At 48.3% G+C, this 14,629-nt stretch overlaps 1 protein-coding gene and 1 long non-coding RNA gene across 3 annotated transcripts in view; one reads left to right on the top strand and one right to left on the bottom strand.

Annotated features, from left to right (window-relative positions):
- Msi1 (musashi RNA-binding protein 1) overlaps nucleotides 1-13,420 on the bottom strand; it is a 96,640-nt gene extending 83,220 nt beyond the window's left edge. The window contains exons 1-2 of one of the 2 annotated variants that reach the window (XM_006530180.2): nucleotides 13,211-13,396; nucleotides 3,462-3,625 (exon numbers count right to left, since the gene is read on the bottom strand). In XM_006530180.2, the coding sequence (XP_006530243.1) occupies nucleotides 3,462-3,535 (74 nt within the window). In that variant the 5' untranslated portion in view covers nucleotides 3,536-3,625; nucleotides 13,211-13,396. Of the gene's footprint in view, nucleotides 1-3,461; nucleotides 3,626-13,210 lie in introns of both variants that reach the window. The other variant, XM_030254187.1, reaches the window with a different exon arrangement.
- Nucleotides 12,356-13,779, top strand: 4930401G09Rik (RIKEN cDNA 4930401G09 gene). Its single transcript, NR_163911.1, has 2 exons — nucleotides 12,356-12,559; nucleotides 13,347-13,779. It is a non-coding gene; the product is annotated as an RIKEN cDNA 4930401G09 gene (long non-coding RNA).
- The last annotated feature ends 850 nt before the right edge of the window (nucleotides 13,780-14,629 follow it).

The following is a 14,629-nucleotide window of genomic DNA, read 5'->3' as shown; positions in this document are numbered from 1 at the left end:
TGTCTCTCAAGTACTGGGATTAAAAGATGGTTTACAGGCCACCACACCCGTCTTGGCATGGTATCCCTGACCAACCTGCCTAATGATTCAACCCATTTGGAAAAAAAAAAAAAAAAAAAAAAAACATGCGGACACCAACAATAGTTTGCTAGAGTAGAGATTCAGTGGCGCTCAAGCTGGCTTTGAACTTTGTACTAAGGCACTACATAGCCCAGGCTAACCTTGAATCCCTCATTCTTTTGCTTCAGTCTCCCTGGGCTGGTTTACAGGTATGAGCTACCCTGCCTAGTTTACATCAGACCCAGGGCTTTGTGTGTGCGCCAGGCAAGCGGTGTGCCAAGAAAGCCTCAGTCAGCCCCATGAAAGGCTTGACATCTCTGACCTGTGACTTCTAGAGCCCCGGAAACAACCCCGCTGCAATTGGGTTAGCAGAGTCCAGGCGAGGGGCAGAGGCGGGCAGATTCTGCAGGGCAGATGGTTTGGAGAGAGCCCTGGGGAGCAGACAGTCGGCCTGCATCTGCTGGAGACGGGGGCGGGGTGGGGCGCAGGGTGTGGATGGGTCCCTGACATGATGCTTCACAGCTGCCTGTTAGCCCTGGTGTCTAAGTCTATAAACTGGCCAGTGACTCTATCCCAGGGCCTTCTGCTCTGGTACATTCATTAGCAGATAGAATGACGTCAATATGGCTGCTCCAGACTACATTAACTCTCAAATACCTTTCACCTTTCCTCTTAAATGTTTACTGCCTAAATTCAGATGCCAGTACCAAACTCCTAAGAGTAAACACCCCCAGCCCGTAGCTGGGTGCACCATCTCTTTGCATAGCCTGTCTTTGTGTGTGTTATCATTATTTTCTAGAGAAGAAACAGGTCGGGGCTGGTGAGATGGCTCAGTGGTTAAGGGCACTGACTGCTCTTTGAAAGGTCCTGAGCTCAAATCCCAGCAACCATGTGGTGGCTCACAACCACCCGTAATGAAATCTGATGCCCTCTTCTGGTGTGTCTGAAGACAGTGACAGTGTACTTACATATAATAATAAATAAATCTTTGGGCCGGAGTGAGCAGTGGTCCTGAGTTCAATTCTCAGCAACCACATGATGGCTCACAACCATCTGTACAGCTAGAGTACTCATATACATAGAATGAATGGACAAATCTTTAAAGAAGAGAAGAGAAAGAAACAAAAAAGACCTGTCCGAGTTCACACAGCCCCTAAGTGGTACCTAAGGCTCAGATGTGAACATCCGTCACCTAAGGCTCAGATGTGAACATCCGTCAACTTGAGAGCACTCCAGAATGCTCAGTGGGCATGTTGGGACACACCCGGCTGGGCTCACTCCCCTCCAAAGTGCTTGAGGAAGCAGGCCTGGGGTGGAGCCCCCAATTTTACATTTCTCACCAATTCCCAGGTCATGTTGCTGTTGCTGGCCCAAGGTATACTGGGAATTGCCTGACACCAAGACTTCCCCACTGTCATTATCCCAATTAGGCAGGCTGTGTCCTGCCCAGCCCGTTAGGAGAGGCTGGACTCTGGAATTGGAAGGTTGTTCTCATTCTTTTGGCGCTCAGCTTCTATGATCCTGTAGCCTTAAAGTCTTTTTACAAAGAAAAGCAGAAAGAGAAAAAACAAGAACAAAACCAAACCTTCAGGGGAGTTGCTCTTAACCTCCCTAATGCTCCTTTTAATAAAATTATTTTTGTTGCTACTTTATAACTGTCATATTGCTATTATTATGAAGTATAAAGTAGATATCTGTGTTTTCTGATGGTCTTAGGTGGCCCATGTGAAAGGGTTGTTTGACTCCCAAGGGGATCGGAACCCACAGGTTGAGAACTGCTGCTCTAGGAGCTGGGGTAAAGTGTATATGTCCTGACTTCTAGCCCCAGCACCCAGCAAAACTCTCACCAATTTAAAGGTGTAACCGTTACAAAGATATGGAGGTGTGTAAGCCCAGTGGGCTGGCATTTCCTATATGTAATTCCAGCCCTTGAGATAGAAATAGGAAGGCCAGGAATCAAGGCCAAACTCAGCGACATAATGAGATCGAGGCTAGCCTGGGCTTCATGACACCCTGCCTTCCAAACAAACAAACAACAAACCAGGAAAATAAAAATCAGTTAAAACCACAGGATATACAGGAAGAGCAGAAGGTGGGGTGATGGCGTGCACGCACATTGTAGCCCTAGGTTTTCAGGAGCCGGAGACAAGAGGAACATTTCAGTCTTGGAGCTGATAACCTTGGTAACTAAAGGATAGCCAGGCACAGGGGCTCGGTTCTGTGAGCTCAGCTACTCAGGCTAAGGCAAGAGGACGGAGAGTTCAAGGCCTGCCTAGGCAAGTCAGAGATGCCCTATCTCAACAAAGAACCATAAGAGAAGGCCGGAGAGTACGGCTTACTGGAGAGTGTCTGAATAGTATGTCCCAGGACCTAGGTCCAATTCCTAATACTGAAAGGGAAAGAGAAGGAGGGGTGGGAGGGGGAAGAAAAAGAGTTAGGGAGGGAGGGCAGGAGAGAGGTGCAGGAGAAGGAGGGAGGGAGGGAGGGCGGGCGAGCAGACTATTAGCCAGCTCTGGTCATTCCAACTACCCATGGCAAAAACTTTGTGTTTCTACAATAGAAGTTTGCAAATTGCATGTCCACAGGAGTTGAACATGATTTTGTATGTGTATGTATTATGTATGTATGTATGTGTTGTGTGTGTGTATATATGTTTGTATGTGTGTGTGAGCATATGTATGTGTGTATGTGTATGCTTGTGTATATACGTATGTGTGTATGAGAGTGTTTATGTGTGTAATGTATGTGACTGTGCATGTGTGTACAACCCTATGTGTGTGTGTGTGTGTGTGTGTGTGAGTGTTGATGTGTAAGTATGCATATGTGTATAGGTATATGTCAGTGTATATGTGTGTATATGTGTGCATATGTGTGTAGGTATACGTGAGCATATGTGGATGTGAGTGTATGTGTATGACTGTGCATGTATGTATGTGAGTGTATATGTTTGTATGTGTGTGTAGGTATATGTCAGTGTATATATGTGCATATGTGTGTAGGTATATGTGAGTGTATACATGTGAGTGTGTATATGTGTGTAGATGTGAGTGTGTGTGACTGTGTGAGTGTGTATGTATGTGTGAGAATGTGAGAGTGTGTGTAATACCAGTACTTGGGAGGTAGGAAGCAACAGGTTAGCCTCAACCGCATAGAGAGCTGGTGGCTACTTCAGGCTACCGGAGACCCTGTCTCCAAAACAAAACCAGAGCTGGTGAGGTGGCTCAGTGCTTAAGACAGTTGCTGCATTGCCCAATGACCTCAGTGAAGACTCTGGGACCCACATGGTAGGAAGAAGAGCCCCCCACCCCATGTATCCTGCGGCATGCATGCCTCTACACATGTACACATGCTCAAAGAAATACATGTAAGCGGAAAACAACAAAAAGAACTCGCTTGCTTACGACGTCAGACCACACACTGGCTCTTGTCTGCATCCTGTACACTTGGGGATGACGTGATGCTCACAGGGGCTCATGGCTTCATCTCCAGTGTGAGCAGCTGCTGATTTCGGATGAGGCTTTGTGTGTTTACTGGTAATCAGCCGAACTGGGCCTGTTATCAGTCCCTGTTATTAAATCACGGAACTGTATAAGACAGACTGCTGAGATATGATCAGGAAAAGAAAATGAACATTTCTGCAAATGGATGCTTTGTGAAGGTCAGAGGCCGGCAGCCCCGGGGTAAGGGGCTTACTGTGCGAGCAGGACCAGAGTTAAACTCCTCAGCATCCATATAAAACCTGGGAGTGGCCACATGTGCCTGCGACCCCGAGCCTGGGGGCGGGTGGGGTGGGGGGCACGCTGAGACAGGAGGATCACTTGAGCATGTTGACCAGACAATCCACCTGCCGACTATAGGGATCCTGGTTCACTGGGCCCTGAGGGGAACCAAGCAGGAAACATGACATCCTGCTCTGGCTTGCGTGTACATACATACACACTCAGGATGTGTGTTTGCCCAGTGCCACAGGATATACCACACCGCTGGACTGTGGTAGCACACACTTCTAATCCCAGCACTCAGGAGGCAGAAGCAGGACGATCTCTGAGTTGGGGGCCAGCCTGGTCTACAGAGCCTTGTGTTAGGGGGTGCGGTGGGGGATCTAAGCAGTCTCACAACCCCAGTGTTGAGGAAGTATTTAACAGACAGCTCCCTACCCAGGGCTCACTTAGCCAGCCAATATAGCTTCATCTTCAAGCCCAAGTCCCCAGCAAGAGCTCTTGTCTCAAAAAAAAACCAAACAAACAAAAAAAAAAAAAAAAGAAAAAGAAAAAAGAAAAAAAAAACAAGCAAACAAACAAACAAAACAAAACCAAAACCATGGTAGGGCTGAGTACGTAGCTCAGTTGATCACCTAGCATGATCAAAGCCCTAGGTTCAATTCCCAGTACCACATAAACCCTGTGTGGCAGTGCATGCCTGTTTCCCACAGCACTTTAGAGGGGAAGGCAGAGGGATAGGAAGCTCGAGGCTATCCTTGGCTACATAGCAAATTTAAGGCAAACCTGGGCTCCATGAGTCCATGTCTCAAGAAGAAGAATGAAAACAAACTCGAGGCGGATAGTTACTGAGGAATGCCACCCGATGGTGAGCTCTGGCCACACACACACACACACACACACACACACACACACACACACACACGCCTGAGAAAAACTTGGGAGTTGGAGAGATGACTCAGGGGTTAAGAATGCTGACAGCTCTTCCAAAGGACAAGGGTTCAATTCCCAGCACCCACATAGCAGCTCACCAATACCTCCAGTTTCAGAAGATCTGATGCTCTTTTCTGGCCTCATTTAGTATACACACACACACACACACACACACACACACACACACACACATGATCAGCCTGGCATGGCTGATCTTGGTTGTTAACTTTACTGTTATCTGAAATCAACTGAAACCCAAGCAGTTGGGCACCCCATGAAGGATTTTGTTGTTGTTGTTGTTGTTGTCTTCGTCGTTGTCGTTTTGGACTGGATCATTTGAGAAGTCCCACCCTCAATCTGGGCCCCATCTTTCGGTGGCAGCCCACATAAAAGGTCATGGATGGTGGACGCTGCCATGGTTCATGCCTTTGATTTCAGCACTGGGGAGCCAGGGGTAGGTTGGTCTCTGTGAGTTCAAGACCAGCCTGGTCTACAGAGCCAGTTCCAGGGCAAGCAGGGTCACACAAATGCTTTTGCTCTTGGCCTGCTTGCCCTCCCTCTTGCTGTCAAGCTCATCTATCCTGTTACAGAGGCATTCCTTTGCTGGTATCAGACCCCACTTCTTCAGGATGCCAATGTGAACTGAAGATCAGCAGCTCGCTAGGATTTCTCTGGGCCTCCAGGACTCGATTTGGACCACTGAGACGTCCAGTCTCCTAGACTCAACAGCTACCAGATCCTTGGACTTTCTGCTGCAGACAGTCACTATTGGGCTCCTGGAATCACAGCCTGTAAGCCACTCTAATAAGCCCCCCCCCCTTTTTTTTTTTTTCCGAGACAGGGTGTCTCTGTGTAGCCCTGGCTGTCCTGGAACTCACTTTGTAGACCAGGCTGGCCTCAAACTCAGAAATCTGCCTGCCTCTGCCTCCCAAGTGCTGGGATTAAAGGCGTGCGCCACCACGCCCAGCTCCTTTCCTTCCTTTTTAAAAGATTTATTTTATATATGTGAGTACACTGTAGCTCTCTTCAGACACACCAGAAAAGGGCATCAGAACCCATTACAGATGGTTGTAGGCCACCATGTGGTTGCTAGCCATCTTTCCAGTCCATATTCTTATAGAACCCAGGACCAACAGCCTAGGGATGGCCCCACCCACAGTGGGCTGACCCCTCCCACATCAATCTAATTAAGAAAATATCCTACAGGCTTGCCTGGAGCCCAATCTCATGGAGGCATTTTCTCAGTTGAAGTTCCCTCTTCTCTGATGTCTCTAGCTTGTGTCAAGTTGATGTAAAACTATCCTGCACAACTGACCCCTTGTCACCTTGACACACAAACTCATCGCTGTTAAGCCCTAACCTCTCCTTTCCTGTGCCCCGCCACATGAACGTGATCACAATGTCAAATATTCCAAGTCTGAAAACTCCCACAGTCTTCACAAGTTCAAACAGTTTAAAATTCAGTCTTTTTAACCGCAAAGCGTCTTTGAGGTCCTAAAATTTCTTCAAAAATTCAGTCTCTCAACTGTGGGCTCTTGTAAAATAAAAAAATACATTAAATACTTTCTTACTCCAAGAGAGAAGAACCAGGGCAGTGTCACAATCGAATCAAAGCAAAAACAAACCCCAACAATAATCAAATAACTCGGCATCCAAAGTCTGAATCAACTCAAGGTCTTCGGGCTCCTCCGAAGGGTTTGGGTCACTTTTCTGGCTCCGCCCTCTGCAGCACACGCAGCTTTGTCTTCTAGGCTCTGGCTCCCCGCTCCTCCACTGCTGCTGCTGTTCTTGGTGGTCGTTGCATGGTACTGGCATCTCCAAAATCCTAGGGTCCCTTGCTGCAACTGGGCTGCACCTTCATAAACAGCCTCTCCTGGGCTCTCTTCAGGGACTCCGGCCACCACAAAGTGCCAAGCCTCAGCTGTTCTCCATGACCCTTCCATGTCTTCAAAACCAGGACCACCTTGGTGACTCTTAAGTCCAGCTGCCAGCAGGAGATAATACAACCTTGTCCATCTCTGGAACACAGCTTCTGTGTGCCAGCTCTGAGGAAACCCTTCCCAGAAGACATCACCTCAGTGATGCTGGTCTCTTGTTAATCACAGCTGATTCATCAGCTCCAGCTGACTAGAACCACGGAATCTTCATTTAAATAACAACTGGCCGCAGTAGAGTCTTTAAACTTCCCTCTGAAACACCATAAGCCAGGCCTTCATCATGTGCACTCTTCTCAACTTTTTTATTTTTATTTTTCTGAGACAGGGTTTTTTTCTGTGTAACCCTGGCTGTCCTGGAACTCACGCTGTAGAGCAGGCTGACCTCAGAGAGATCTGATTGCTTCTGCCTCCCAGGCATTGGGATTAAAGGTGTGCGCCACTGCTGGCTGGATGCTCTCAACAGTCTCATCCTCCAGGCTTCTGCAGAGCAGCTCACGGAGCTCTCCACACGGCTTTTCTAGTTCAAAGTCCTTCCCTGGTCCTCCCCAAAACACACGATCAGGTCTATCACAGCAATACCCCATTACCCTGGTACCAATTTGTGTCTTAGTTAGGGGTTCTGTTGCTGTGATGAAACACCATGATCAAAGCAAGTTGGGGAGGAAAGGGTTTGTTTGGGTTACACTACCATACCATGGTCCATCACTGAAGGAAGTCCGGTCAGGAACTCAAACAGGGCAGGAACCTGGTGGCAGGAGCTGATGCAGGGGCCATGGAGGGGTGCTGCTGACTAGCTTGCTCCCATAGCTTCTCAGCTTGCTTTCTCATAGAATCCAGGAGCACTTGTCCAGAGATGTTCCCGCCCACAGTAGGCAGGCCTCACCCACAATGGGCGGGGCCAGCCCCCATCAATCACTAATTAAGAAAATGCCCTTCAGGCTTGCCTACAGCCTGCTGTTTTGGAGATTTTTTTTTAAAGATTTATTTATTATTATACATAAGTAAGTACACTGTAGCTGTCTTCAGACGCACCAGAAGAGGGCATCAAATCTCATTACGGATGGTTGTGAGCCACCATGTGGTTGCTGGGATTTGAACTCAGGACCTTTGGAAGAGCAGTCAGTGCTCTTAACCACTGAGCCATCTCTCCAGCCCCTGGTGATATTTTCTTAATTGAATCTCCTTCCTCTCTCTCACGACTCTAGTTTGGGTCAGCTGACATAAAAGTGTCCAGTACAGGCATCAGCTGACTGAAGGGGGCTTTCTGCTAGCGTAGGTACTATCTCCGTTGTCAAGGCTAAACCTTTACTTGTTTGAACTGAGTCTATGTGGAACTTTTAGTGCCTGGCAAGAAGTGGTGACACTAGAGTAGGCAGGAAATCACTTTGTCGCCAAGAACACCTACACTTCTTACACAGGGTGGTGCTTAGGAGTGCCTCCCACCTAGAATTTCCCTGATGGCCACCACTGAAGACTCCTAGGCCCCAGACAACCTGGATTCAAATCCTGACACAGCCACTTTCTGATGTTCTGGGGGTTTTTGCTTTTGGTTCTGTAGACAGTGTCTTGTTATGTAGCCCAGGCTAGACTCCAAAATCCCAATTCCCCAAACTGGGACTACCAAAGTATATCTTCAATCCCAGCACTTCTGATGCAGAGGCAGGTGGATCTCTGGTGAGCTCAAGGCCAACCTAGTCTACATAGTAGAACCTTTTCTCAAAAATAAGCAAACAGGGTCTGGAGAGATGGCTCAGTGGTTAAGAGCACCACCAACTGCTCTTCCAAAGGTCCTGAGTTCAAATCCCAGCAACCACATGGTGGCTCACAACCATCCTTAATGAGATCTGACTCCCTCTTCTGGAGTGTCTGAAGACAGCTACAGTGTACTTACATATAATAAATAAATAAATATTTAAAAAAAAAATAAGCAAACAGCCGGGCAGTGGTGGCGCACGTCTTTAATCCCAGCACTCGGGAGGCAGAGGCAGGCGAATTTCTGAGTTCGAGGGCAGCCTGGTCTACAAGAGTGAGTTCCAGGACAGCCAAGGCTATACAGAGAAACCCTGTCTCGAAAAACAAACAAACAAACAAACAAGCAAACAAAAATCTTAATCCTGACTCCTACTCCTGAGTGCTGAGACTACAGGTTTGTGCTACCACGCTGGGCAGATGGTTTTTCTTTTGTCACTAGAAGAAAGGGAACAGCAAAATGCCATTAAAATACTCAAAACCATGGGTTTTGGTCAGAGGCTGTGTTTGGTATGGGATAACAGAAATAAGCAAAGCGTGGTCCTGCTCTGGGGCAGATGGTGGGAGGGAGGACTTCTGGGCTTTTTGTAAGTCAGTGATGGATGGGATTTAGCCCAGTGGTAGGTTGCTGGGGAGAAGAGGAGAAAGAGGAGGAAGGGGAGAAGGAGGAAAGCAAGGAGAAAGGGGGAAAGAGAAGGAGAAGTGGGAGGAAGAAAGGAGGGGGAAGGAGGAAGAGAAGGTAAGACCACTCCTGACTGAGATTACAGCATGAACAAAGGCCCTGGCGTTGGAAAGGCTTGGGAAGGTTTTAGAAACAGGAGGAAAGCTACCGCAGAAGGTGACCGAGCAGTGATGGACGGGACTGGGGAGCGCTTACAGGTCAGGACTCGGAGGTCAGAATCTGGGGTTTATCCTAAGGGCAACAGGCAGTCTCTGAAGGGTTTCACATCAGCTCTGCGCTTTAGAAAGATCCCTGTGGCTGCCATAGAGAGAGCAGATGGGAAGGGGTGAGGCTCCAAGGAGGGAGAACAGTCTGGGAAGCACTGCCGTGGTCCCAGCAGAGGAACACCGGCTAGCCTAGCCGGTGATTCAACAGAGGTGGGCGGGAAAGAGCTGAGAGACACCGGGGTAAAGAAATGCGGAGGACTTGGATGAGATCCTGGTGAGAGAGAGGAAGGAAACACTGGTCCCTGGATGCTGGAAGGTGGACTGGACGGCACTGGCTGCCGCCCGTAGAAAACCATCAAACGGGGGGGGGGGGGGGGCTGGTGAGATGGCTCAGTGGGTAAGAGCACCCGATTGCTCTTCCGAAGGTCCGGAGTTCAAATCCCAGCAACCACATGGTGGCTCACAACCATCCGTAACAAAATCTGACTCCCTCTTCTGGAGTGTCTGAAGACAGCGACAGTGTACCTATATATAATAAATAAATAAAATCTTTAAAAAAAAAAAAAAAGAAAACCATCAAACGGACGGGCAAGAGATGCCCAGGGCTAATAATCGAGGGGAAAACTGCGTACACATGGCACCAACTCGTTGCAGAGATGCTGGAGACAAGGAGCTGGGAGGATGAGTCTACAACGTGGGTGAGACAGAGTGAGTGACAGTGGCCCTGGGAGTCCCTGAATGACAACCCAAGGGTTCAGTAGAGGGAAGCAACAAAGACTCTTGGCTCTAGCAGATGTAAATGTGGCCCCTCTCATCCAGAGGGTGAGCAGTGAAGTGGGTGTTCCAGCCTCGCTTTCCTTTCTCTCTCCCTCCCTCCCCTCTCCCTTCCCATTCTTCCCCTCCCCCTGCTCCCCCTTTCTCTCCCTCCCCTCCCCCTCTCCCCTCTTCCTGCCCCTCTCTCCCTCCCTCCCCTCCCCCTCCTTCTGCCCCTCTCTCCCTCCCTCCCCTTTCCCTGTCTCCCTCCCTCTCTCTCTCCCTCCCCACCCCCCCACCTCCATTGTTGCTCTTTGGTCTTATTTTTATGGGTTTTTTTTTTTTTTAATTTGCTTATCTGTGTGTACGAATGTTTTGCCTGCACGTATATATATCCGTGCACCACCTGCAGAACTGAAAGCAGTTCCAGCTCGTGAGCGGCCCTGCTGGGAATAACCACTGAGCCATCTCTCTAGCCCCCCTCCTATCTCTAAGGTTTTGATTGCTAGGTTTGGTTTGGATTTTGTTTTGTTTTTGTTTTTGTTTGTTTTGAGGCAGGGTCTCCTGTAACTGGAGATGGCCTCAAACTTGTTTGTTTGTTTTCTAGACAGGTTTTTTCTGTGTAGCCCTGGCTGTCCTGGAACTCACTGTAGACCAGGCTGGCCTTGAACTCAGAAATCTGCCTGCCTCTGCCTAAGTGCTGGAATTAAAGGCATGTGCCACCACTGCCCGGCCCTGTCTTTCTTTTCTTAATTTTAACTATATACTGTCTTATCTACAATTAGTGTGCATGTGCGGGTGTGTGAGGATGCACAGGTATATGCAGGTGAACAGGTGGAGGGATTACACAGATGTGTGTGTGCAGGTGCACAGGCGTGTGTGTATATGTGCGCGCGTGTAGGTAGAAGCCTGAGAATAACCTTGGGTATTGTTCTTTAAAGACTGGAGCTTTTTCTTTGGCAGGCCTGAATCTCACGAACCTCACCAACTAGGCTACAGTGGCTGTCGAGCCCTAGGAGTCCTCTGGTCTCATTTCCCAAGTGCTGGGATTTTCACTTTTCCTCCTTCTCTTTCTTTTTTTATTATATTATATTATTTTATTTTAATTTTCTCCACATGGGTTCTAGGAATTGAACCTGGGGTCTGAATGCTTGTAAGGCAAGCACTTTATTAGCTGAGCTACTGCCCAGATCCCTGACCTGCGGTTATTAAAGAAGACAGAGGGGTGAGGTGAGAGGTGAGTCATTGATTAAGGCACTAAACATGAAGCCTAAGCCGGGCGTGGTGGCGCACGCCTTTAATCCCAGCACTCCGGAGGCAGAGGCAGGCGGATTTCTGAGTTCAAGGCCAGCCTGGTCTACAAAGTGAGCTCCAGGACAGCCAGGGCTATACAGAGAAACCCTGTATCAAAAAACCAAAAAAAAAAAAAAAAAAAAAAAGAAAGAAAAAACAAAAAAAAAACCAAAAAACAAAAACAACAAAAACATGAAGCCTAAAAATCTTAGTTCAGTTCCCTAAGACCCACGTGGTGCGAGAGACAACCAACTCCTGAAAGCTGTCCTCTGATCTCCGCTTGCACTGACTACTGAACTCTCTTGCTTGCTCTCTCACTCTCTTGCTCTCTCGATTTCTTACCAGAGATGGTAAATAAAAGTTAGGAAAAAAACTAGGTGGAAGAGGAGGAAGAGGAAGAGGAGGAGGAAGAGGAGGAGGAGGAGGGAGAGACTCAGGAGGCTAGGGCAAAAGGGTGGGAATTTAAGGCCAGCCTGAGCTATATAGTGAGACCCTTACTTAAAAACAAACAGGGCTGGGGCGACTGCTCAGTGGTTAGAGCCCTGGCTGTTCTTCCAAAGGACCAGGGTTCAATCCCCAGCACCCGCATCGCAGCTCACAACTGCCTGCAACTCCACAGCATCCAACGCCCTCACACAGACACACACTTAGGCAGAACACCAGTTCCCGCGAAATAAAAACAAAGAAGTCATTAAAAAGAAAAGAACAACCAACCAACCAATGAAGCAGCAAACAAACCAAAAGCTGAGGAGGTGGCTCAGGGCCTGCAGCTCTGTTAGAGAACCCGAGTGAGTGAGTGTGTGTGTGTGTGTGTGTGTGTGTGTGTGTGTGTGTGTCCCTGCCCCCCACTTCAGACAACTCACCACCACCTGAAGATCAAAGGGAATACCAAGCAGGGCAGTAAATCAACTGTCAGGTGAGTTCTGAGTTATGCAGATTTTCAGGAAAGGTTCCTGCCTTCTGCTCTGTGCCCAGTTCCTGGGGGAGGGATGGGACTTTTCTTCGTATTTCTTATCTACTCCCACTCCTACAGGAAATGAGGATTCTCAGAGCTCTCTGACTGGATCTCCTGTAGCCCAGGCTGGCCTTGGTTTTGCTACGTAATGACCTTGAGCCCCTGATTCTCCTGCCCCCGCCTCCTGAATATTGGGATAACAGGCATTTATTACCACAGCTGTTTTTATCACAGTGCTAGGGACAGACAGAGCGCAGGCCTTGTGCAGTTAGGTAAGCACTTTGCTTTGTCCCAATTCCTTTCTCCTTTTCTTTTCTAACTTATTTATTTGTTTGATTGTTACTTAAAAATTTTTTTTTTTGCGGTGCTGGAGATTGAACCCAGGGCCTCAGGCATGCTAGGCAATTGCCAGACTGCTGAGCTACATCCCCAGCCTTCTTAATCGTAATTTGTCCATGTCTTGTTTTTGATACGGGTTCTTACCACGAAGCCCCAGCTGGCCCTGAGTTTGCAATGTCCTTTCTGCCTCTGTCTTCTATTGCTGCGTTTAAAAGTACATGCCTAGCGTTTATTTCCTGTTTTGAGACAGATCTTACCAAGTTGCCCACACTAGCCTGGCACTCAATCTACAGCCTGGAGCTGGCCTTGAACTTGTGATCTTTTTGTTCCAGAATATAGAGTCGTTGGAATAACAGGCCTGACTAGAATAACTGAAGACTCCCATCCCTCACGCACCCAGGGATTCACTATACATAGTGACAGACCCTGCTGGCTTCAAACTGACAGAGATTCTCCTGTCTCTGCCTCCCCAGTTCTGGGATGAAAGGCATGTGTTTTGGCCTGGAATTCTTCATTCTCCTGCCTTAGTTTCCCTGGTGCTGGGATAATGGGGGTGGGGGTGGGGGGAGCACCACCATGCCTACCTTGAAGATTTCTTGTACCAATGTGAGGAAGATGAGAAGCCTCAGAAGAAGGCCGGAAGAAAGAGCCCCCGGGGTTGAGCCGACCTCTCTCCCTGTATTCCTTTCTCAGGTTTCACCTCCCTCCATCTCCTTCCAGGAACCTGAGAGGAGACCAGCCACGTTGAAGGTCGAAGGCAGGACTTCCCTGGCCCAGGCTTTTGGGCGGCGCCCGCCTAGGAGGAGCCTGCCACCCACTGGGAGCGAGCGGTACTGCAGGTGCTGGACACCCACCCCCTACCCAGTCCTTTGACTGATTTAACTCTGCCCAAAGGGTTCTTGTCCTCATGTGACTTACAGTCTATGGAACTGACAAGAGCGACAGAAATCCCGGTAGCAGCTGAACAGCCTTGGATCTTTTTTTTTTTTGGATGGGAGGATTTTTTAAAACAACACAAATAGTATACATTCATAGCCAAATGTTTAAAAAGAAAAAAAGCCCAGATATAGCTTTCCTCAAACATGTGCATAGCAGCTACACAAACTGTAGGCAGCCTTTCCGTCTAAAAAATGTTTAAATACAATGTGGTAGGGACTCATTTAATGTATTTTCATAGACTTTTTTTTTTTTTTTTTTTTTTTTCGAGACAGGGTTTCTCTGTGTAGCCTTGGCTGTCCTGGAACTCACTCTGTAGACCAGGCTGGCCTTGAACTCAAAAATCCACCAGCCTCTGCCTTCCAAGTGCTGGAATTATAGGTGTGTGCCACCACTGCCCGGTGACCATATTTTTTACATCATTATTAATTTTATGTATATGAGTGTTTTGCCTACATGTACCATGTGCATTTCTGGTGCCCGTGGGGACCAGAAGAGCGTGTTGGATTCCCTGGAACTGGAATTATGTAAAGTTCTGACCCACTATCTGGGTTCTGGGCCCTTTATTATCCTCTGCCAGAGCAGAAAGTGATCTCCACCAGTGAGCAGCACCACAGCACTGCAAAACACATCCTCACATGCCTTAGATTCGATTTTCTTTGTGTGTGTGTTTTTTTTCGAGATAGGATTTCTCTGTATAGCCCTGGCTGTCCTGGAACTTACTCTGTAGACCAGGCTGGCCTCGAACTCAGAAATCCGCCTGCCTCTGCCTCCGGAGTGCTGGGAATAAAGGCATGTGTCACCACTGCCCAGCAGATTCGATTTTGTTTTCTTTCTGAGACAAGATCTCATGTAGATGAGACTAGCCGTGTAGCACGGGATGACCTTGCCTTTCGGACCATCCTAACTCCTGGAGTGCTGGGGTTGCTGCTGTTCACCTTGATGCCCAGGTATAGTAGGGACTTGGGGGCCAAAATCAGTGCTTCCTACATGACCAACAAACACTCAACCTGCTGAGCCACATCCCGGACCTGCCTCGTTTTTTCACTGAATGAAACTGCGGATGA

The sequence above is a fragment of the Mus musculus genome, chromosome 5 (assembly GCF_000001635.26).
Source record: "Mus musculus strain C57BL/6J chromosome 5, GRCm38.p6 C57BL/6J".
NCBI classification, from domain to species: domain Eukaryota; kingdom Metazoa; phylum Chordata; class Mammalia; order Rodentia; family Muridae; genus Mus; species Mus musculus.
This window is presented reverse-complemented; position numbering and strand designations above follow the sequence as displayed.